The sequence below is a fragment of the Microtus oregoni genome, unplaced genomic scaffold (genome assembly GCF_018167655.1).
Source record: "Microtus oregoni isolate MIOR12 unplaced genomic scaffold, Mior012 000008F_ref0000371, whole genome shotgun sequence".
NCBI lineage: Eukaryota > Metazoa > Chordata > Mammalia > Rodentia > Cricetidae > Microtus > Microtus oregoni.
The window spans coordinates 22,780,443-22,803,664 of NW_024543067.1; the positions used below are offsets into that span (position 1 = coordinate 22,780,443).

A 23,222-nucleotide genomic window follows, 5' to 3' on the forward strand; every position below is an offset into this window, starting at 1 on the left:
GAGGTATTAGCCCTGGGGGGCTTAAAAGGAAAAGGGGTTGAGAAGACAGAAAACACTGAAGAAACTGTCCACAAGCCAACTGTTCCATTTGAGGTCAAAAGTAAGAGATCCTTAGATTCAAGAAGCAAAAGACACTGTCACAGTTCGAGGTTAACGGAGGTCACAGCAAGGTGAGTAGAAGAAAATGCTGGCCCAGGGATTGGCCTGAGGTGACCCAAGTGGCTCTACTTTGCTTCGCTGAGGGTCAAGGGCCGGAGTACAGTTTGGAGACGGAGCCGCCAGTGCCCCAATCAGGCGAGTGGCGTGGCGAGTTTATCGCTAGGGACCAATCCTTTGCTGAAGCACGCTTGATTGACAATGCCACGTGACAAAGAGTGAGCGCTGAGAGGGAGGCGAATCGCTGCGGGGCGGTGTCCAGAGCACTAACCCGGAACCGGTTTGGGACTCGATTCCCATTGTGAGACCTGGCCTGGGGCGGGCTCTCAGGCAGACAGGCAATTCCCCACCCCCGGACCAATGGGTTAGCCGTAACCCATGAGGAGCAGCCCTATCGGCCAATAGAGGCAGGCAGAAGTTGATGGGCGGGGACTCCACGAAGCCTCTTTTTTCAGCACCCTCAGGGGGCGATCCTGTGATGGTGCCGCTGGGGTCGCAGGTGAGTGTTGGGGTGCAGGGGAAACAAAGAGCTGGAGTAACCAAGGGAGCCTCTGCAAAGGTGGATCCCTGTGGGGCGACCTCATTGCGGGCTTTGGCCTCGGTTTTGCAAAGCACGGGATCACGGGGCTGCGAAGAAAAGTCCCAAGCGCGGCTGTCACCTGACCAGGGAGAAGGGGTAGCAGCCCTTGGCCTCTGCAGAAGTGCTGGGCACCTTGATGAGGCTTTCACTCACATTCAGGGAGCAAGAGTATCCCTCCAAGTTGCACGGACTCCAACTGGGCCCAGCAGTGCCCCGAGTCATAGCACCTTCCCCCACCCTGCTCTCTGCTCCGAGATGAGATCCCCAGCATTCTTCCCAGGGTCCTCGGCTGCACCTTCCCACTGTAGTACTCCCTAGATGGAGATCCTTGTAAACTTCATTTGTGTTTACTGCCTCAAGTTTTAGAGGAAGAAAAGTAGTTTTCCTGTAAGAATATTGGGGATATTTCCTGTACGAATATTGACTTCACTCTTGAAATGAGATTGTGGTGGGGTAGTGGTGGAGGGAAGTTTGTGGATCAGGAGTGGTTTCTTTCTTACCTGTTTAGTGAATTTAATCTTTTTCTTTCTCTCTTATATTTTTCTTTTTTCACCTAGATCTTACTGTCTGATTTCTCTCAGATCTCTTAGTTCTGTGTGAGGCACATCCTAGAAAGATCATCTTCCTTGTTAGTCCTTAGGAGGGAAATGTCCCACTCTAACACTGTATGTCACTGGTAGTTACGTGAGTGCACAGTGCAGCATTTCCATTTCCCAACAGTAAAGAATGGTTGGGGATGAAAGGCCAGACCAGAAAAACAACTGTTGTCTGTGATTGGACATTAGGGTTCTGAGATTTAGAGGTTGTGACTGCCAAATTCCTTGATGTAAGAACAGGATGAAAACAACAAAGGAGAAGAGTGCTTGAAATCAGAAATGGCTTACTTAAGCATTTTATTACCTGTTATATTCCTGACAACCTGAGTGCTGCTTTAGGCATGGTAGGAGCTCAGTAAATACTTTTGAGGAACTTACTTGGGAGTGGGTAAAGAAAAGCCAAACCTCTCATACACGGTACCATAATGCAAAGAATGGAACGGGCAGACAGACAGACTCAGTCACAATAAAATAGCAGCTAACAAATTTTACCTCCAACTGTACTGATGCTCAAACTTTCTTGCATTTAGTCATGTCAAAGCCTCAGGTAAAAGTTTTCCCTGTAGTCTCGCTTAATCAACAGTGGCTAACTATGAATGGAAAGTCCAAGAATCTGGAGCTGCTCAGGCCACAAGGCTGGGTGTCACAGCTGGTCTTCAGTATGCACCAGAATCCTGAAGTAGGCTCTAATGCCGGTGAAGGAATGGACCTGCTAGGGAGGTAAGAGCAAGGAGGCAAAAAGCAAACGCTTCCTACTTCTATGTCCTTATGCAGGCTTCCAGCAGAAGTGCGGTCCAGATTAGAGGTAGGTTTCGCAGCTCAAAGCATATGGATTAGAGGCATATCTTCTCAAAATTCAGATTGGATCTTCCCCTGTCAAATTAAGCAGAAATACATTACAGGTGTACCCTCCATTTTTGAGTTTTAGTTAATTACAGATGTAATCAAGTTGGCAGCTAAGAGCAGCCAACACAAAATGCAGGGAAATTTATTTTGTCAATGAAATAGTTCATTAGCTCAGCATAGCTCAGTTGGAAGGAAACAAAGGGATGCCAACTATGAATAGTATATAAACTATAGATGTGAGAACCATTTTTGGGTGAAAGGGTATGCAGTTGGAAGCAACATTGAGGAGTTTTAAAACATATAGATTTGCAAGGTGGTGGTGGCGGAGGTCTTTAATCCCAGGACTTGGGAGGCAAAGGTAGGCAAATCTCAGTGAGTTTAAGACCAACCTGGTCTACAAAGTGAGTTCTAGGACAGCCAGGATTATTACACAGAGGAACCCTGTCTCAAAAAACAATCAAACAAAAACCAAAACAGCATTGATGACAAAAAAACAAAACAAAAAACTCACATAGATTATGTAGGTTAAAAGGGCTGCTATTTATGCCATTTAGTAATATTGTTAGAGCAGTCCAGTTAGCTGTATGTGGTGGTACACGATTTTAATCCCAGCATTTCAGAGGCAGAGACAGGCCAGATCTCTGTGAGTTTAAGGCCAGCCTGGTATACAAAAGTGAGTTTCGGGACATCTAGGGCTGTTAACTCTGCCTCTCAAAACAAAAAACAAATCTAGTTAGTAAAAAGTAAATTGATCTTGAATTTTTAAGAGCAGTAAAATCTAAGGGTGGATACTGTATAAGAGTGTGTTGTTAATGGTAGTCATTATTATATTAAGGACTTTAATGTTGTATATATTTTGAGAAAAGCCTCACTATGTATACAGGTCTGGAATTTAGACTCTCTTGCCTACCTGAGTCTGAAATCAGTCTTGGAGTTCCATTCCTGTATCAGATCTAGTTTTCTGGTCCAGGGAGTCTAACTCCAGAATCTGTGCTCATAATGATAGTTTACATTGTCTTTCAATAATTTATAAACATTTTTTCTTAAATTTCATTCACAAAAGGCTTACATTTGACTGTTGTAACAATAAGGGCCTGCTTATTGGGGTTTCTGTCCTGCCTGGTTCCCACAGTTGTTATGGCCCAAAGAAAAATCACCCAGAGTTCTACATAAGTTATGAACTGATTGCCCATAAGCTCAGGCTTTGTATTAGCTCATATCTTATGTTAACCCATTATTCATATCTATGTTAGCCACATGGCTAAGTACCTTTTTCAGCGGGGCAGGTCACATCTTGCTTCTTCCATGGTCTGGGCAGGACTGTGGGAAGGAGCTTCCTTCTTCCCAGAATACTCCTGTTCTCATTGTCCCACCTCTACTTCCTGTCTGGTTGTACCGCCTATATTTCCTGCCTGGCTACTGGCCAATCAGCATTTATTTAAAACATAATTGACAGAATATAAACAATTCTCCCACACCAGACTGTAAGGATACTACTAGCATGCTGGTGTTAATTATACATTTGAAATCACTGGGCTTCAATATATCATTAAATATCTTTAGAAATTTACAAAGTGTATTTTAAAACTACTATGCTTATAGTCATCTTTTGGTTTTGCAGACTTGGTTTTTTTTTTGGTATTTGTGAAACTGATGGGGATTTTTGCAAGTTCATTTCTATTCTTTAGAACATTTAGTTCTCTGTGGCCTCCATTTGTTCAGAAAGTGACTCTTTGGAAGATTTCACACAATAGGCATATTAAATGGGAGGCTAAAAGATGGGATGGGCATACTTTTGATGATGTAAGTAAGCATGCACAGTTGGTTCTTTAGAGATCCTTGAAGCTAGAAAAATACAAAATAAAAGTTTATGAATGGTAACAAAATGCTTTGTTATTAAATTTTAAAAATGAGGTTTAGCATATACTTATTACTATAAAAGAGAAAGCTCAAACAGCAGTAGACTTGCAGGTTCCTGATTCAATTTAGTATATTTGTTGTATTTTTGCTTCAGTGGGGGATACTCTTTGCGTTGTGAATTCCTGAAGAAATATTTTCATACAATGAGCCCAGATTGTGATAGTTAAGAGGTGTGTTGAGGTAAACTGAGGCAGAATCAAATTTCAGAGTGTATTTGAGCCATGGTAGTGAGCCAATGGTTTCAAGCTGCCTTTAGATAGTTGTTTTAATCATACAGCTCACTGATTGCAGTATGTTGTGGAAATTCTAGGTTGATTTTTTTTCTCTCTTTTACATTTCTCCTTCAGATATCAAACTGCTTCCATGACTAGATGAATGGAAACTCAGTGATTTTTTAGCTAAGAGCCGACAAGGGGTTGTTCTTGGGCTTCGTTCTTTGGAGCATACTCTGCATTCTTTGCACAAGTTTTCCTGCTATTAAAACCTGCCCTGAAGTTTTAAAAATGAAGCAGTTGAAAAGGAAAAGGAAAAGCAATTTTAGTGTTCAGGAAACTCAGACCCTTTTGAAAGAAATTTCCAAAAGGAAGGAAGTCATTTTTTCCAAGCAACTCAACACAACAATAAATGTGATGAAGCGAATGGCCTGGGAGGAGATTGCACAGTGTGTAAACGCTGTAGGAGAAGGCGAACAGAGGACGGGGACTGAGGTGAAGAGACGGTACCTTGACTGGCGTGCACTCATGAAAAGGAAGAGAATGAAGGCCAACATGAAGCTGGTTGGTTCTGGGTTTCCTCTACCCACGTCTGATTTAGACGATTCTCTCACTGAAGAGATAGATGAAAAAATTGCATTCCGAAATGATGCAAATTTTGACTGGCAGAATGTGGCTGATTTCCGAGATGCAGGTGGATCCCTAACAGAGGTCAAAGTGGAGGAGGAAGAAAGGGACCCACAAAGCCCAGAGGTAAGTATATTCACAGTATTAACCCGTGAGGCATGTTTTTGTGGTCAGCTGCCCACACATGCTGAGGAAGCTCCCATATCTTCAAATTCACAGGTTATAGATACCAGTCATTCTGTTTCTCCTGGTGTCCTTAATGCCTGTCTTTTCACCTAAATGTGATGGTGACATGTGAGGTATCAGTGATGACATCCAGGTGATTCATTTAATCTCAATAGTTCAGATTAAGTAGTTTTATGTGCTCAAACAGCATAGAAAGTTGTCAATTAGTAAGGCAGGGCTGGGGAAATGGTTCAGTGGGTAAATGGTCTGAGCCTGACATCCCTGGAATCCCTGTTAATTCTAAGTGCTGTGGCATGTATCTCTAATCCCAGCACTCAAATGCCAGTGCCAGAAGAATAGACCTGAAGCCTCCAGTCTGCTAGCCTGGAGTTTGCCTCACAGTAAAACACTAAAAGACCCTGCTTCAACGTGGTGGAAATTATGAAACAAACACTGTCCTTTGACCTCCATAAATGTACTATGGCCTTCATTCACCTGAATCGAGACATACACATAAACAAATAAGTAATAAATGAAATAATAATTATTAAAAGCTAATAATGTAGCAAATTGACAATGATAGAAGTAAAAGCAAATACCAAATTGTCCTTTTTCTTTTCTCTCAGTTTGAGATTGAGGAAGAGGAAGAAATGTTGTCATCTGTCATACCAGATTCCAGGAGGGAAAGTGAGCTCCCTGACTTCCCTCACATTGACGAGTTTTTCACCCTCAATTCCACACCGTCCAGACCCGCATATGATGAGCCTCATCTGCTCATGAATATAGAGAAACAGAAACTGGAGCTGGAAAAACGCCGACTGGATATTGAGGCAGAAAGGCTGCAGGTGGAAAAGGAGCGGCTCCAAATAGAGAAGGAGCGCCTGCGCCACCTGGACCTGGAGCACGAGCGCCTGCAGCTGGAGAAAGAGCGGCTGCAGATCGAGAGAGAGAAGTGGAGGCTGCAGTTGGTTAGCGCTGAGAAACCCGCCCTAGAGAACGATCTTGGCCAGGGGGAGAAGTCCATATTACAGCCACAGGACATAGAAGCAGAGAAGTTGAAACTCGAGCGAGAGCGCCTGCAGCTGGAGAAAGATCGGCTGCAGTTTTTGAAGTTTGAGTCTGAGAAGCTGCAGATCGAAAAGGAGCGCTTGCAGGTGGAGAAGGAGAGACTGCGAATTCAGAAAGAAGGGCATTTGCCTTGACTCTTCTCCATCCTCTGCTTAGCAAAGGTTTATGAACTGTAGCTTTCCTCATCAGTCCATGTAAATGTAGTTGGTGAATTAGCTACCCCATCGCCACCCCAGTCTGATGTTAGTGTTTTTAGTAGGAAAAAAAGATAGTAACACATAGGTAGCCATGTAGTTCAATAGTATATTGTATAAACCCTGTGCCCACCATAAACAAATAGCAGAGGATCTGCTAGACTTTCACATTAGTAATACTGCATAGAGTCCTGTCTTATTTGTGCGCCCCAAGTTTGCAATAATGTCTACAGTGAAGGGCCCACCCAGTGATTCTCAAGTGGAGTTTGGGCTCCCAGAAGACATTTGGGATTGTGGGGAGATGTTTTTTGGTGGTCAATGTAGATGGGTGTAGGCTTCTACTGACATCAGTAGAGGCTACAGGCTCTGCTAAATACCATGTAATGCCTGGCTTTCCTCTTCACGGGAAAGAATTACCCAACCCAAAGTATCACTAGTACCAAGTTTGAGAAACCTATCCCTGGCCTAACTGTGCACCTATAGCTATCTTCTAAAGTTTTTGAATATTAAAGCTTCAGATATTTATGTGCGTAGATGTTTAAATGGCCAAAAGCATATTAACTGTAAGACATTACTGTGTAGTTTATTGAATATAGGGAGTGGTGGAGATTGTAGGTACTTTATATCCATGGTGTTGTCAATCAGTAGAATGAGACTTAGAAGTAATCCTGGGATTATCTGAGATTGTATAAAATGAATCACTTTGAAAGTCAGTCCCCCCTCAAGAATGAATAAGCAATTGGAAAGCTTTAGGTCCCCCTTCTTTAAATCTGTTGTTGTAGTTTGAATAGAGAGCTTGCCATTTCAGTCATACACTGAAATGTTATATAAGAGAGTGGCAGAAGCTAGTAAAAATTATACCAGTGCCAAATGGTGACAGTAGTCCATGATGGTGACCCAATAAATTGTTGATTGATTTTTTTTTTAAAGTGAAGAACAGTCATTTGAGACTGAGAGATGGGGGAAATGCCCTCTACATCAGTAAAATGGTGTTGAAATGATAGAAGTAGCTGTGTGTTATGGTTAGGGGAATCATTTGCTTAACCTAATATCTACAAGAATATGAAATGGTAACTTCTTACTTTAGAATCTGAAGTTCAGAGAAATTCTGCAGTAAGTGGCTGATCTTTATACAGCAGTATATTTTTGTCTTTGCCCCTTCAGAATGATTAAACTTTTGAATTCTGAAAGCAAAGGGCTTTCTGATTTGCCTGCAGTGTCCTGATGGTAGTTTATGACAGTAAAGTGCTTTCTCTGCACAATGAGCTGGAAATGACTGCACAAGTTCACTTTGTGTTTCCTGTTTTCTAGGATGATAGCTTTAATACAACACTTCTGTTGACACTACTTTGATTCTGTATTTGTTCCTCATTAACTTATGAATGGCTAGAAATCATGTTTGAATACGGGTATGTAGAGGGAAAACATACCTGTAATTCCTTATCCTGATTTTGAAATAGTTTTATTTTTTTATAATTCTATTAAAAGCTTCTACCTTAGAAAGAAATTTGCCTGTCTGAAACTATTATTTAAGGATACAGCATGGGTAGAAACCATGTTGGAAGTGGGTTAGGGAACCTAGACTTTGCTAGACTTTGAGCTACATACCAAACATATTACTTATACTGATCCTCCCCCCTTGTTTTAATTAAAAATTTTTTCATACCGTGTCTTAGTTTGGATTCCGATTGCTGTGAAGAGACACCATGAACACAGCAACTCTTACAAAGAAAAACATTTAATTGGTTCTGGCTTACAGTTTCAGAGGTTTAGTCCATTATTGTCATGGTGAGAAGCAGCATGGCAGCAAGCAGGCAGACATAGTGCTGGAGAAGGAGCTGATCCACATCTTGACCCATAGGCAACAGGAGTCTGTGTCCCACACTGGGCATAGTTTAAGCATATGAGATCTCAAAGCTTGTCCTCACAGTGACACACCTCTGCCAACAAGGCCACACCTCCTAATAGTGCTTGGGGCCCTTGGGGCCAAGTACTTAAACACAAGAGTATGTGGGACCATTCCCATTCAAACCACCACATTCATTCCCTGACCCCCATAGGATTTTAGCCATAACAAAATGCAAAGAATTCATTCAGTCAAACTTCAAAAGGCTCTATACTCTATAATAGTTCCAATGTTTAAAAGTACAGCATTCGGTCTCTTTTGAGACTCATGCAATCTTTTAACTATAATCCATTGTAAAATCAAAATAAAAAAAACAGATCACATATTTCCAAATACAATGGCACAAAATATACATTGCCATTTCAAAATGTAGGAAGAGAACGTAATAAGGAAATACGGGACAAAAACAAGGTCCAAACCAGCTGAACAAACTTCAAACTTTGCATCTTCGTGTCTGATGTCAAAACACTTCAGATCTCCAACTTCTTTTAGTTTTGTTGACTGCAACCATACATCTTTTACTTGGGCTGTTTACATTCCCTGTTAGCAGCTTTCCTTGTCAGGTATCCCACAGCTTTGGCATCTCCAACATCTTGGGGTCTTCAAGGCAATCCATGCATCTTCATACAATACCCTCCCTGGGCCTCCAATCAGGGACATCCCTGCCACATGCCTGATTTTAGCAGCTTTCCTTACTTTAAGAGGGAGTGATGGAGGAAGGTCATTGGTTAATAATCAAACTGCCTTTGCCCATTTGATAGGTTAGAACATAGGTGGGTGGAGTAAACAGAACAGAATGCTGGGAGGAAGAGGAAGTGAGCTCAGACGCCATTTTCCTCTCCTCTCTGGGGCAGATGCCATGAAGCTCCGACCCAAGATGGACGTAGGCTAGAATCTCCCTGGTAAGTCACCATCTCGTGGTGCTACATACATTAATAGAAATGGGCCAAGCAGTGTTTATATGAATACAGTTTGTGTGTTGTTATTTTGGGGCATTAGCTAGCCTGGCTGCTTGGAGCTGGGTGGCAGGAACACAGCCTGCAGCTCCATCTACAAGGGAGAGTCTATAATCTCTTACTTGTATCCTTGACTGTAAAGCCAGAACCACATGGCCCAAACTGACAAGTTCTGGTTGCTAGGGCTGGAACATGGCCCCCTTGACAACTTTCTGTATTCCTTGATACCTTCACTGCCTAAACTTGGCTCTCCTGGAGTTTGCTCTATAGTCCAGTCTGACATTGAACTTGGGGATCCCCGGCCTCTGTATCCTGAGTGCTGGGATTAAAGGCCTATATACCATACCTGGATCCAAACTGCTGCTTAATTCCTTTTTACAATTGGAAGCTTAACTGTGTTTATTCCATTTAACATCCCAATTTTCTTTAATCTGTTTATCTTCTTAAACACAAGATTTAGCTCCATTCCACTTCCTGTACCCATTTCTCCTGAAATTGTTGGTTTTGTAATTTTTTTTTTTTGCTCAGCTTGCTCTTTTTTATTATAGATCTTTATAAGCATGACCACTAAAAACCACATGATAGTTGACACTAGGCTCTTTTGAAATTTTCTCTGCAAATGCAATTAAGCCAAAACTGCAGTTTAGTCTCAGGCAGATTTTTTTGGACAAGGGCAAAAATCAGACATGTTCTTCACCAAAGCAGCCACATGGCCATTACAGGAATAGTCTAGACCATATACAATTTTTTTTCTCTTCTGAAACCTCTTGAGCCAGGCTCCCACAGTTCAAATGACACTACTGTCTTCCATGTTCTTAATAGGATGGTGCATTAATCCCCACATTCAACTGCTCTTCTAATCCAAATTCTATTTTATCTTTTTTTATTGAGAAAAGGAAAAAAAGTTTCCACCTCTTCCCATCCTCCCATTTCCCTCCCCCTCCTCCCACCCTTCTCCCCTCCCCGACTACTCTCCCCCTCCCTCTCCAGTCCAAAGAGCAGTCAGGGTTCGCTGCCCTGTGGAAAGTCCAAGGACCTCTCATCTCCCTCCATGTCTAGGAAGGTGAAAATCCAAACTGGCTAGGCTCCCACAAAACCAGAACATGAAGTAGGATCAAAACCCCATGCCATTGTCCTTGGCTTCTCATCAGAGTCCAGTTTTATCCCATGCTTTTTCAGTTCCAGTCCAGCTGGCCTTGGTGAGCTCCCAAAAGATCAGCCCCACTGTCTCAGTGGGTGGGTGCACCCCTTGTGGTCCTGACTTCCTTGCTCATGTTCTCCCTCCTTCTGCTCCTCATTGGGACCTTGGGAGCTCAGTCTGGTGCTCCAGTGTGGGTCTCTGTCTCAATCTCCATTCATCACCAGATGAAGGTTCTATGGTGATATGCAACATATTCGTCAGTATTGCTATAGGATAGGGTCTTTTCAGGTTCCCTATCCTCAGCTGCCCAAGGAACTAACTGGGGACATCGCCCTGGGCTCCTGGGAGCCACTCTAGGTTCCAGTCTCTTGCCAACCCTAAGGTGGCTCCCTTAACTAAGATTTGTGCTTCACTGCTCCCCTATCCAACCTTCCTTTATCCCAATCATCCTGTTTCCCCAAGTTTCCCTCATCCTCCCCTTCTCATTTTTCTTTCCCCATCTCCCCTTACCCCCATGCCATCCCACCCCACCCCCAAGATCCCAATTTCCCCCCCGGGCAATTTTGTCTACTTCCCTTGGCCAGGAGGATAACTATATGTTATTCTTTGGGTTCACATTCTTATTTAGCTTCTTTAGGATCACCAATTATAGACTCCATGACCTTTATTTATGGCTAGAATCCAATTATGAGTGAGTACATCCCATGGTCATCTTTTTGGGTCTGGGTTACCTCACTCAGGATAGTGTTTTCTATTTCCATCCATGTGCATGCAAAATTCGAGAAGTCATTGTTTTTTACCGCAGCGTAGTACTCTAAAGTGTATATATTCCACACTTTCTTCAACTATTCTTCCATTAAAGGGTATCTAGGTTGTTTCCAGGTTCTGGCTATTACAAATAATACTGCTATGAACATAGATGAACAAATGCTTTTGTCATATGATAGGGCATCTCTTGGGTATATTCTCAAGAGTGGTATTGCTGGGTCCAGGGATAGGTTGATCCCGAATTTCCTGAGAAACTGAAACACTGATTTCCAAAGTGGTTGCACAAGATTGCATTCCCACCAGCAATGGATGAGGGGAGACCTTCCTCCACAGCCTCTCCAGCAAAGGCTATCATTGGTGTTTTTGATTTTAGCCATTCTGACAGGTGTAAGATGGTATCTCAAAGTTGTCTTGATTTGCATTTCCCTGATCGCTAAGGAAGTTGAGCATGACCTTAAGTTTCTTTTGGCCATTGAACTTCTTCTGTTTGAGCTCAGTGCCCCATTTTATAATTGGGTTGATTAGCCTTTTACGGTCTAGTTTCTTGAGTTCTTTATATATTTTGGAGATCAGACCTTTGTCTTTTGCGGGGTTGGTGAAAATCTTCTCCCAGTCAGTAGGTTGCCTTTGTGTCTTAGCGACAGTGTCCTTTGCTTTACAGAAGCTTCTCAGTCTCAGGAGGTCCCATTTATTCAATGAGATCCTTAATGTCTGTGCTGCTGGGGTTATACATAGGAAGCAATCTCCTGTGCCCATCTGTTGTAGGGTACTTCCCACTTTCTCTTCTATCAGGTTCAGTGTGCTCGGACTGATAATGAGGTCTTTAATCCATTTGGACTTGAGTTTTGTGCATGGTAATAGATATCCGTCTATTTTCATTCTTCTACAGGTTGACATCCAGTTGTGCCAGTACCATTTGTTGAAGATGCTTTCTTTCTTCCATTGTATACTTTTAGCTCCTTTATCGAAAATGAGTTGATCATAGGTTTGTGGGTTAAAATTTGGGTCTTCTATAGGATTCCATTGGTCGACTTTTCTGTTTTTATGCCAGTACCACACTGTTTTCATTACTGTAGCTCTGTAATAGAGTTTGAAGTCAGGGATGGTAATGCCTCCAGAAGAACCTTTATCGTATAGGATTGTTTTGGCTATCCTGGGTTTTTTATTTTTCCATATAAAGTTGATTATTGTCCTCTCAAGATCAGTGAAGAATTTTGATGGGACCTTGATGGGGATTGCATTGAATCTATAAATTGCCTTTGGTAGAATTGCCATTTTTACTATGTTGATCATCCCAATCCAAGAGCAAGGGAGGTCCTTCCATTTTCTGGTATCCTCTTCAATTTCTTTCTTCAATGCCTAAAAGTTCTTGTCAAATAGATCTTTCACTTCCTTGGTTAGAGTTACCCCAAGATATTTTATGCTGTTTTTGGCTATCGTGAAAGGTGATGCTTCTCTGATTTCCCTCTCTGCTTCCATATCCTTTGTGTAAAAGAGGGCGACTGATTTTTTGGAGTTGATCTTGTATCCTGCCACATTACTAAAGGTGTTTATCAGCTGTAGGAGTTCTTTGGTAGAGTTTTTGGGGTCGCTTATGTATACTATCATATCATCTGCAAATAACGAGAGCTTAACTTCTTCTTTTCCGATACGAATCCCCTTGATCCCTTTTTGTTGTCTTATTGCTATTGCTAGAACTTCAAGCACTATATTGCAGATGTATGGAGAGAGTGGACATCCTTGTCATGTTCCTGATTTTAGTGGGATGGCTTTGAGTTTTTCTCCATTTAATTTAATGTTAGCTGACGGCTTGCTGTAAATAGCTTTTATTATATTTAGGTATTACCCTTGTATCCCTAATCTCTCCAAGACTTTTAACAGAAATAAATGTTGGATTTTGCCAAATGCTTTTTCAGCATCTAATGAAATGATCATATGGTTTTTTTCTTTCAGTTTATTTATATGATGGATTACATTGATAGATTTTCGTATGTTGCACCAGCCCTGCATCTCTGGGATGAAGCCTACTTGATCATAATGGATAATTTTTTGGATGTGCTCTTGGATTCGGTTTGCCAGTATTTTGTTGAGGATTTTTGCGTCGATATTCATGAGTGAGATTGGCCTGTAATTCTCTTTCCTGGTTGAGTCTTTGTGTGGTTTTGGTATCAGAGTAACTGTAGCTTCATAAAAGGAATTTGGTAATGACCCTTCTGATTCTATATTGTGGAATACCTTAAGGAGTATAGGTATTATGTCTTCTTGGAAGTTCTGGTAGAATTCCGCAGTGAAACCATCTGGTCCTGGGCTTTTTTTGGTAGGGAGGTTTTTGATAACAGCTTCTAATTCTTCGCGACCAACAGGTCTGTTTAGATTGTTCACCTGGTCCTGGTGTGACTTTGGTATATGGTATTTATCTAAAAATGTGTCCATTTATTTTACATTTTCCAGTTTTGTGTTATACAGGCTTTTGTAATAAGATCTAATGATTCTCTGAATTTCCTCTGTGTCTGTGGTTATGTCCCCCTTTTCATTTCTGATCTTATTTATTTGCGTGTTCTCTCTCTGTCGTTTAATTAGTTTGGATAGGGGTTTGTCGATCTTGTTGATTTTTTCCAAGAACCAACTTTTTGTTTCATTGATTCTTTGGACTGTTTTCTGGGTTTCTATTTTGTTGATTTCAGCCCTCAGTTTGATTATTTCCAGTCTTCTACTCCTCCTGGGCGTGTCTGCTTCTTTTTTTTCCTAAAGCTTTCAGGTGTGCTGTTAAGTCTCCGATGTATGCTTTCTCTGTTTTCTTTAAGTGGGCACTTAGTGCTATGAACTTTCCTCTTAGCACTGCTTTCATAGTGTCCCATAGGTTTGAGTATGTTGTCCCTTTATTTTCATTAAATTCAAGGAAGACTTTAATTTCTTTCTTGATTTCTTCCTTGACCCAGGTGTTGTTCAGTAGTTGACTGTTCAGTTTCCATGAGTTTGTCGGCTTTCTGGAGGTAGGATTGTTGTTGAATTCTAACTTTAATCCATGGTGATCTGATAAGACACAGGTGGACACTGATATTTTTTTTGTATCTGTGGAGGTTTCCTTTGTTTCCGAGTATGTGGTCAATTTTCGAGAAGGTTCCATGGGCTGCAGAGAAGAAGGTATATTCTTTCCTATTTTGGTGGAATGTTCTATAGATGTCTGTTAAGTCCTTTTGCTTCATTACCTCCAGTAGTTCTCTTATTTCTCTATTAGGTTTCTGTCTGATTGACCTGTCTATTGCTGAGAGAGGTGTATTGAAGTCTCCTACTACTAGTGTGTGTGGTTTGATGTCTGCCTTGAGTTTTAGTAATATTTCTTTTACATACATGGGTGCTTTTATATTAGGGGCGTAAATATTCAGGATTGAGACGTCATCCTGACAAATTGTTCCTGTTATGAGTATAAAGTGTCCATCTCGATCTCTTCTGATTGATTTTAGTTTGAAGTCAGTTTTGTTAGAAATTAATATGGCCACACCTGCTTTTTTCTTATGACCATTTGCTTGAAAGACCTTTTCCCAACCCTTTACTCTGAGTAGATGCCTGTCTTTGTGGTTTAGATGTGTTTCTTGCAAACAGCAGAATGTTGGATCCTGTTTTCGTATCCAATCTCTTAGCCTGTGCCTTTTTATAGGTGAATTGAGACCATTAATATTAAGTGATATTAATGACCAGTGGTTGTTCATGCCGGATATTCTTGTTGTACTTGGAAGTAGAATTTGTGTGTCTCCCTTCTTTGAGTTGTGCTAGTGAAGGGTCACTAGATGGCTGAGTTATTGTAGGCAGTGTTGGCAATTTTGGAATCCTTGGGTTGCGGTTTTCCTTCTATTACTTTCTGTAGGGCTGGATTCGTGGCTACGTATTGTTTAAATTTGTTCTTATCCTGGAATGTCTTGATTTCTCCATTTATAGTGAACGGAAGCTTGGCTGGGTATAGTAGTCTGGGCTTGCATCCATGGTCTCTTAGCTTCTGCAGTACTTCTATCCAGGACCTTCTGGCTTTCATTGTTTCCATAGAGAAATCAGGTGTAAGTCTGATCGGTTTACCTTTATAAGTTACTTGGCCTTTTTCCTTTGCAGCTCTTAGTAGTCTTTCTTTAACCTGTATATTTTGTGTTTTGATTATTATATGGTGAGGGGATGTTTTCCTTTGAACCAGTCTGTTTGGTGTTCTGTATGCTTCTTGAATATTCAAAGGAATATCTTTCTTTAAGTTGGGAAAGTTTTTTTCCATATTTTTGTTCAAAATATTTTCTGGGCTTTTGAGCTGTGACTCTTCTCCTTCTTCTATTCCTATTATTCTTAGATTTGGTCTTTTTATTGTGTCCCATAATTCCTGAATGTTTTGTGATGAGAATTTGTTGGCTTTGCAGTTTTCTTTGATCAGAGCATTTATTTTCTCTATGGTGTCCTCAGAATCTGAGATTCTTTCTTCTATTTCTTGTATTCTATTGATTATGCTTGTTTCTGTAGGCTCTGCTCATTGACCTAGATTTTCCATATCCAGCTGGTCCTCATTTTGTGTTTTCTTCCTTGCTTCCATTTCAGTTTTCAATTCTTGAACTGTTTCCATTACCTGTTTGATCGTTCTTTCTTGGTTTCCCAGGGTATTATATATGTATTTACTCATTTCTTCAAATTTTTTGTTATACTTCTCATCCATTTCTATAAGGGCATTTTTCACATGTTGTTTAAGGGACTCTACTGCTTTCAAAAAGTCAATTTTTTCACTTCTTCTGTGTTAGGGTGTTGGAGACCTTCTGTTGTAAGATCATTGGGTTCTGATGTTTTCATGTTGTTTTTCAGATTATTGGGTGAATTCTTTCCTTGGCGCCTGCCCATCTCCTCCTATCGATGCTATCTAAGGGGTCTGTTAAATCTGGTTCAGGTTTCCCTGCTGGCCAGGGGCTCCTCTTACAAAATGCCCTTGCTCTGTTTCCTGGTTCCTGCAGGGGGCAAGGTCCCTCTCACCCCTCAGAAGGGTCTTCAGTAATAGGACCCGGCTCCTCCTTTGCCAGTGACCTCCCCAACCGAAGGCCTACCTCTTTGGTTTAATTGTAGTGGGGCGATCTGTTCTCGGTGTTTTTCACGGTCCCTGCAGCCTGCTTCTGCTGCTGGGATGGTTCCCGCCACCAGCAGCCTGTGTCCTCTGCTGCCGCTCTGGTCCCAGCCAGTTCCAGCCTGTCCCAGTTGGTCCCCGCCCGGCTGCGCTGGGCGTCCTCCGCCTTCCGCCGCCCGGTGGGCCCAGAAAAATTATTTTCGTTGCCACTTCATAACTATAACTTTATTAGTGTTAAGAATCACAATGTAAATATTTTTGGAGATTGAGATCCACTGATTTCGCAGAACAGTATTTGGTTTTCCACTAAGTCCACAACCTGTCTATTGCTTGGCTACCTGAGCAGTGTCAGGCCATGGGTTCTATCCCATGGACTAGGCCTTTAATTAAGAAAATAGTGGTTGGTTAATCCCACAACTTTTGTGTCACTATTTCATCAGCATTTCATTCAGACAGGTCACCACTGTAGATCATGGGTTTGGGAGCTGGGAGCTGGGTTGGTGTTTATCTTTTTCCTTTAGTAGTGTCCAGAGTACCTCCTAGTACGATTAACACCAGTAGGGGTGAAGGCACTGGTTAAGAACCAGCTGTACTTTTCCATGTTCAGTAAGCTATGTAGGTGTCATCAGGAATAGGGCCTTACTATTAGGCTATGGAGAGCTATCAATAACCTTGACAATAACCTGAGTTGCTTGCGAATTCACATGGTGCCTCTTTGTCCAACAACTCAGTTAGCTGTAACTAATTCCTGGCACTGGAGGTTTAATTTGGTGGCAAGAGAGGTTCAATTGGGGCTTTGTTTTTCCTGTTCCTTAGCAATCCCTTTTAGATTTCTTTTTATATATAAGAAGTTTCTATTGTAGTAGGTATATGTATGACCCTTCAAATGGCCCTTAGTGTTAGCTGCCCTTCCTATCTTCTCTCCCTAACCTTTTTCTTCCCTCTTCCTTTCCTTTTAATCCTCCCATTCCAGCTATCCCCTATCTCTTCTATCCACTTCCTCAGGAAATCCTTTCCTAGCCCTAGTCCCTTGTTTAATACATAACTTCTGTGTTTATGTGGATTGTACTATGCCTGTAGAGGACTTAAAAGCTAGCATCCATGTATTGGCAAATGCATATCATGTTTGTCTTTTTGGGTTTGTGTTATCTCACTCAGAATGATTTTTTTCTAGTTCCATCCATTGGCCTTTGAATTTCACAAGTTTAATTTTTTAACAGCTGAGTAAAATTACATTGTGTAAATGAACCAAAATATCATTATTCAGGCATTTGTTGATGACATAGGCTGTTTCCAATGTATGATTATTATGAATAGAGAGTCAATGAACATGTTTGAGCAAGTGCCTCTTTGGTAGTTGAAGCATCCTTTTGGGTATATGCCCAAAACTGGTATAGCTGGACTTGAGGTAGTCCCATCTTCCTGAGGAACCATCTCACTGATTTCCATGGTGACTGTATGAATTTTCACTCTTGCCTGCAGTGGAGGGGTGTTTCTTTTACTCTGCATCCTTGCCAACATGAGCAGTCACTTGTTTTGCTGATTTTAGTCATTCTGACAGGTGTAAGAAGAAGTTTCATGTAGCATTGACTTTCATCCCTGCTAGCTAAAGATGGTGAGCATTTCTCTAGGTGCTTCTTAGCCATTTAGTTTCCTCTTTTGAAAATTCTATTTTGCTCTGTATTCCAATTTTAATTGGGTTATTTGTTTTCTCACTATCTAATTTTTTAAAGATTTATGTATTTATTACATACACAGTATTTTACCTGCACACCAAGAAGGCACCAGATCTCATTATAGATGGTTATGAGCCACCATGTGGTTGTTGGGAATTGAATTCAGGATCTCTGGAAGAACAGTCAAAGCTCTTAACTTTCAGTAATCTCTCCAGCCCACTATCTAGTTTTTAGAGTTCTTTATATATATTCTGTCATATGTAGAGTTTGAAAAAAAAAAAGGCTTACTGCTTTGTCCAAATGACTATATCCCATGCCATGCAGAAGATTCTCAGTTTTATAAGGTTCTATTTATTAATTGTTGATCTTAGTGCCTATTATGTTCTGTTCAGAAAGTCTTTTTTTTTTTTGTGCCTGTGAGTACAAGCCTATTCCCAACTTTCTCTTCTATAAGATTCAATGTATCTTTTTGAGGTCGTTGATCCCTTTGGAGTTGAAGTTTGTGCATGGTGATAAATAGATCCACATCTATTTGAATTCTTCTACATGAAGACATCCAGTTTGACCATTACCATTTGTTGAAGATGCTATCTTTCATCCATTTTGTATTTCTGTCTTCTTTGCTAAAAATGAGGTGTCCATAGATGTGTGGATTTATCTCTGGGTCTTCAAGTCCACTTGTCAACTTGTCTGTTTTTGTGCCAATACCATGCTATTTTTTATTACTATAATTTTATAGTACAACTTGATGGTCCTGAGTTTCCAGCATTTCTTTTATTATTCAAGCATTTTTTTTATCTGTCCTGGGTTTTTGTGTTTCCATGAACATGAAAATTGTCATTTCAAGATCTGTGAAGACTTTGCATCCCTAATTGCTCCACGACTTTAATCATTAAGGGCTATTGACATTGTCAACAGCCTTTTATACATCTAATGAGATGACCTTTCTGTTCGTATATAGTGAATTGTATTTATATGTTCACATATGTTGGACCATTCCTGCATCTCTGGGATATAACCTACAGGTGATCCTTTTGATGTGTTCTTGGATTCTGTTGGCAGGTATTTTATTGAGCATTTTTGCATCTACGTTCATAAGGAAAATTTGCCTTTAATTTGCTTTCTTTGTTGAGTCTTAATGTAGTTTGGGTATCATGGTTAACTATGCTTTGTAAAATGATTTGAACAATGTTGCTTCTGTTTTTATTTTGTGGAATAAGATGAGTAGCATTGGTGTTAACTCTTACTTAAAAGTCTGGTACATTTTTGTGCTAAAACCTTCTGGTCTTGGATTTTGGGGGAGGTGGAACTTTAGTTGACTGTTTCTATATTACTAGGAGTTTTAGGTCTGCTCATGTGATCTTGATTTAACTTTGGTAAATGGAATATATCCAAAATTAATCATTTCTTATAAATTTTCCAGTTTGACAGAGTACAGTTTTTAAAAATATGTCATTATAATTCTCTGGATTTCCTTAGTATCTATTGTTATAACCCCCCTTTTGTTTCTAAATATGTTGATTTGGATATTCTTTCTCTGTCTCATGGTTAATTTGCATAAGGGCTTGTCAATCTTACTGATTGTCTCAAAAAACCCAACACTTTCTTTCACTGATTCTCTGTATTGTTTTTTTGTTTCTATTTTATTGATTCCAGATGAGACTTTGGTTGTTTCTTACCACTTACTCCTTTGGATGTGATTTCTTCTTTCTGTTTTAGAGTTTTCAGGTGTACTGTTAAGTTGCTAGGATGCAGTCTCTCTAATTTTTTTATGTAGTCATTTCATATTATGAACTTGCCTCTTAGAAGTGTCCTATAAATTTGGTTATGATGTATTTTTATTTTCATTCAATTCTAGAATGTCTTTGATTGTTTTCTTAATTTCTGTCTTGACTTGTTTTTCAGTATCCATGAGTGTGTTAGCCTTCTTCTGTTTCTGTTATTGTTGATTTTTTTTTTTTTTTTTAGTTTTTCGAGACAGGGTTTCTCTGTAATTTTGGAGGCTGTCCTGGCACTAGCTCTTGTAGACCAGGCTGGCCTAGAACTCACAGTGATCTGCCTGCCTCTGCCTCCGCCTCCCGAGTGCTGGGATTAAAGGAAATTTCTTTTATCTACTGAGATTTACTTTGTGTCCAAGGATATGGTCAGTTTTGGAGAAAGTTCCATTAGGTGTTGAGAAGATACATATATACACATGTTTGAGTGAAGTGTTCTGTAAATACCTATTAGATCATTGGATTTAGATCATCAGTTAGCTCCTACATTTCTGTCTCATTTTCTAGACAATCTGTCTATTGGCAAGTGTGGGGTATTGAAGTTTCCCACTATCAGGGTATGAGGGTCAATATGTGATATAAACTGTGGTAGTGTCTTCCTTCTTGAACCCATTGTAGGTCTAGATTTGTAGATATAGATTCCTTAAATTTGGTTTTATCATGGAATGTATTATTTTCTCTGTGTTGTGACTGAGAGTTTTGCTGGGTAATAGTAGTCTGGGCTGGCACCTGTAGTCTATTAGTGTCCTTTCATATAGTTGGGTGCCCTTGTGTTTGGTGAATAAATGTTAAGAATTGCAGTGTCTAACTGGTGGATTTTTCTCTTTGATAAGTATGTAGTGTTTTTCTCTTGCTCTTCTGAAAATTAGTTTTTATTTGAATTTTTTTGGTAAGATATTAAAATGGCTACAGTAGCTTGCTTGGAACATCATTTTTTCCTGTCCTTTTACCCAGAGGTGATGTCCATTCTTGATGGTGAGGTGTGTTTCCTTTTTTTTTTATCCAATCTGTTAGTTTGTGGGTTTTTATTGAGAAATTTATAGCAATTATGTTGAGAGTTATTAATGAGCAGTGTTTGTTGATTCCTGTTATTTGTTCTGATAGTATTGATTCTTCTCTCCTCTTTTGATTTGCTGGTCTGGAGTTATTTATTCCTTGTGTTTTGTTATGTGTGATTAAATTCTTCCTTTTGAAGTTTTCCATCTTGTGCCTTCTGTAGGTCTGGATTTATAAATAGATACTACTTAAATATTTTTTATTGTAGAATGTTTTTCTTTCTCTGTGTATTGTGATAGAATGTTTTATTGGGTACAGTAGTCTGAAAACAGTGTTCTCTTAGAATTTGTAGAACATATGTCCTGGCTCTTCTGGCTTTGAGTCTCCATTGAAAAGTTATATATTATTCTAATAGTTCCACCCTTATATGTTACTTGGTTTTTCTCCCTTATATATTTAATATTCTTTCTTTGTTCTGGACAGTTAGTATTTTGTTTGTTTATTATGTATCATCTTAGTCAGTATTCTATTGTTTTGAAGAGACACTATGACCACAGCAACTCTTATAGAAGAAAGCATTTGATTGGGGCTTACATACAGTTTCAGAGTATTACTTTATTATTATGGTGGGGAACATGGCAGCATACAGGCAGACATGGTGTTGGAGAAGTAGCCTAGAATTCTACATCTGAATCCACAGGCAGCAGGAGAAGAGAACCACTGGGCCTGTCTTGGGATTTTGAAACCCTAGCGCCTACCTCTAGTGATACATTTTCTCCAACACTGCCACACTTCCCAATCCTTTCAAATAGGAACATTCCCTGGTGGACAAGCATTCAAATCTATGAGCCTATGGGGGCCATTTTCATCCAAATCACCACAAGTATTATGGAGAATTTCTTTTTTATTCTTGCTTATTTGGTGTTCAGTATACATTTTGTACCCTGATAGGCACCTCCTTCTTTTTAGCAAAATGTCTTCTGTAATTTTTAAGACTATTTTTTGTGACTTTAATCTTTTTTGTTGTTGTTGTTGCTTGTTTATTTGTTCTTCCCTTGTTGCTCTATCCATAGATCTATTCCTAGATTTTATTTTTTCATAGTGTCCCATGTGTACTTAATGTTTTGTGCCTAGATTCTTCTATAATTAAAAATTTTCTTTGGGTAAACTATATATTTCTTCTAACTTGTCTTCATCATTTAAGATTCACTCTTCTGTGTCTTATACTTTCCTGATGAGGGATACTTCTGAGGTGTTTGTTTGACTTCCCATCCAGCTGAGGTTTTCTTTAATGCTTCTATTTCATTGTTGAATTCTGCTTCCACATCTTGAATTGTTTTCATTACTTTATCCAATATTTGTGTGTGTGTGTGTGTGTGTGTGTGTTCCAACAAACTTTATTAAGTGTTTATTCATATCTTATTTGAGGCCATTGAACATATTCATAATTGCAATTTTGAGCTCCCCATCTTCACCTGGGTCTTCAGCTGAATTGTGTTTCTCAGGTCTTACTGCAGTGGTGCCACTGGGTTCTAATGTATATTAGTCTATAGTATATCTATAGAAGCATATTGTTTTTTATTATTAATGATTATGTTTTTGTACTGACCAGGTTTAGGATAATTGAGGCAATTCTAAGTGTTGAGCATTGGTCTTGCTTTTTTTGGGTTGGTGTTCCACTCCTTGATTTCTGTTGCCATCTCTGGATCTTAGGAAACTGTGATAGCTGAGGGTTGTCCAGTAGGGAGTGTTTCTGCAGGCTGGTGGTAACAAAGAGGAATAGAGGTGGTTCAGAAGAAAAGGATGAAAGTGGCTTCATAAATGAGCTAAAGGAATCCCTACTTCACATTTCAAGGCAGAGTTCTCATGGAGTTAGAGATGTGGTAGGAAGCTGGGATCCTGCAAATAGGTTGCAGTAAGGCAAAGAATGCTCTGGAGAAACAAGAATGAAAGGGCTAGGTGGACTCTGTGTCTGAACCAAAAGTTGAGTAAGTAAATGGAGTTGAGGTGGGAAGAGGGGTACCTTTAAGGTGGTTGTTACCCTGCTGATCATGAGATTGGAAAGATCTTAAAGGAGGGACAGGAAGGACAGTGTGAATCACATACCTGAGTCCTGCCAGATAGGGCCACTGGGGATCCTGGAGAGAGAGTGTTTCAATGTATTTGGGGCTGACAGGTAGGCATAGGAATGGGCTAGAAAGGGGTTGAGAAGGTCCATAGGAAATAGGAACACTGGGTCTCTTTCAAGGTTAATTGAAGTCCCTTTGAATGGAAAGTAGGGTAGGAAGGCAGGCCCCTGACAGAGGTTTGTTTCCGGTCTGGGGATGAGATTGGAGGAATTGTAATCTATCGCTACTTTTGAAAGTGATGGAGCAATGGTTTATAAATAAGAAATACATGCTTAAGAAATTGTATACCAGTTGTATACCTGAGATTTTAGGACAAGAATACTAAGGAGGATTAGTCATAGTTTAGATGTAGTTGTAGGTATTTTAACTTTGTCATCAACTTACTGGTCCATTTGCTTTCAACCCTTGTAGCATAGGTGTAGTAAAAT

At 40.1% G+C, this 23,222-nt stretch overlaps 1 protein-coding gene across 2 annotated transcripts; it reads left to right on the plus strand.

Moving 5' to 3' along the window:
* Nucleotides 1-547: 547 nt before the first annotated feature.
* Msantd4 (Myb/SANT DNA binding domain containing 4 with coiled-coils) lies at nucleotides 548-7,295 on the plus strand. 2 transcript variants are annotated; one of them, XM_041657801.1, is made up of 3 exons: nucleotides 548-655; nucleotides 4,446-5,063; nucleotides 5,729-7,295. In XM_041657801.1, the coding sequence occupies exons 2-3, from the start codon at nucleotides 4,602-4,604 to the stop codon at nucleotides 6,302-6,304; spliced, it is 1,038 nt and encodes a 345-aa protein (XP_041513735.1). In that variant the 5' UTR covers nucleotides 548-655; nucleotides 4,446-4,601; the 3' UTR covers nucleotides 6,305-7,295. The 2 variants fall into 2 exon arrangements, with proteins under 2 accessions (XP_041513735.1, XP_041513736.1); XM_041657802.1 differs by lacking the exon at nucleotides 548-655 and adding an exon at nucleotides 1,565-2,052.
* Nucleotides 7,296-23,222: the final 15,927 nt, after the last annotated feature.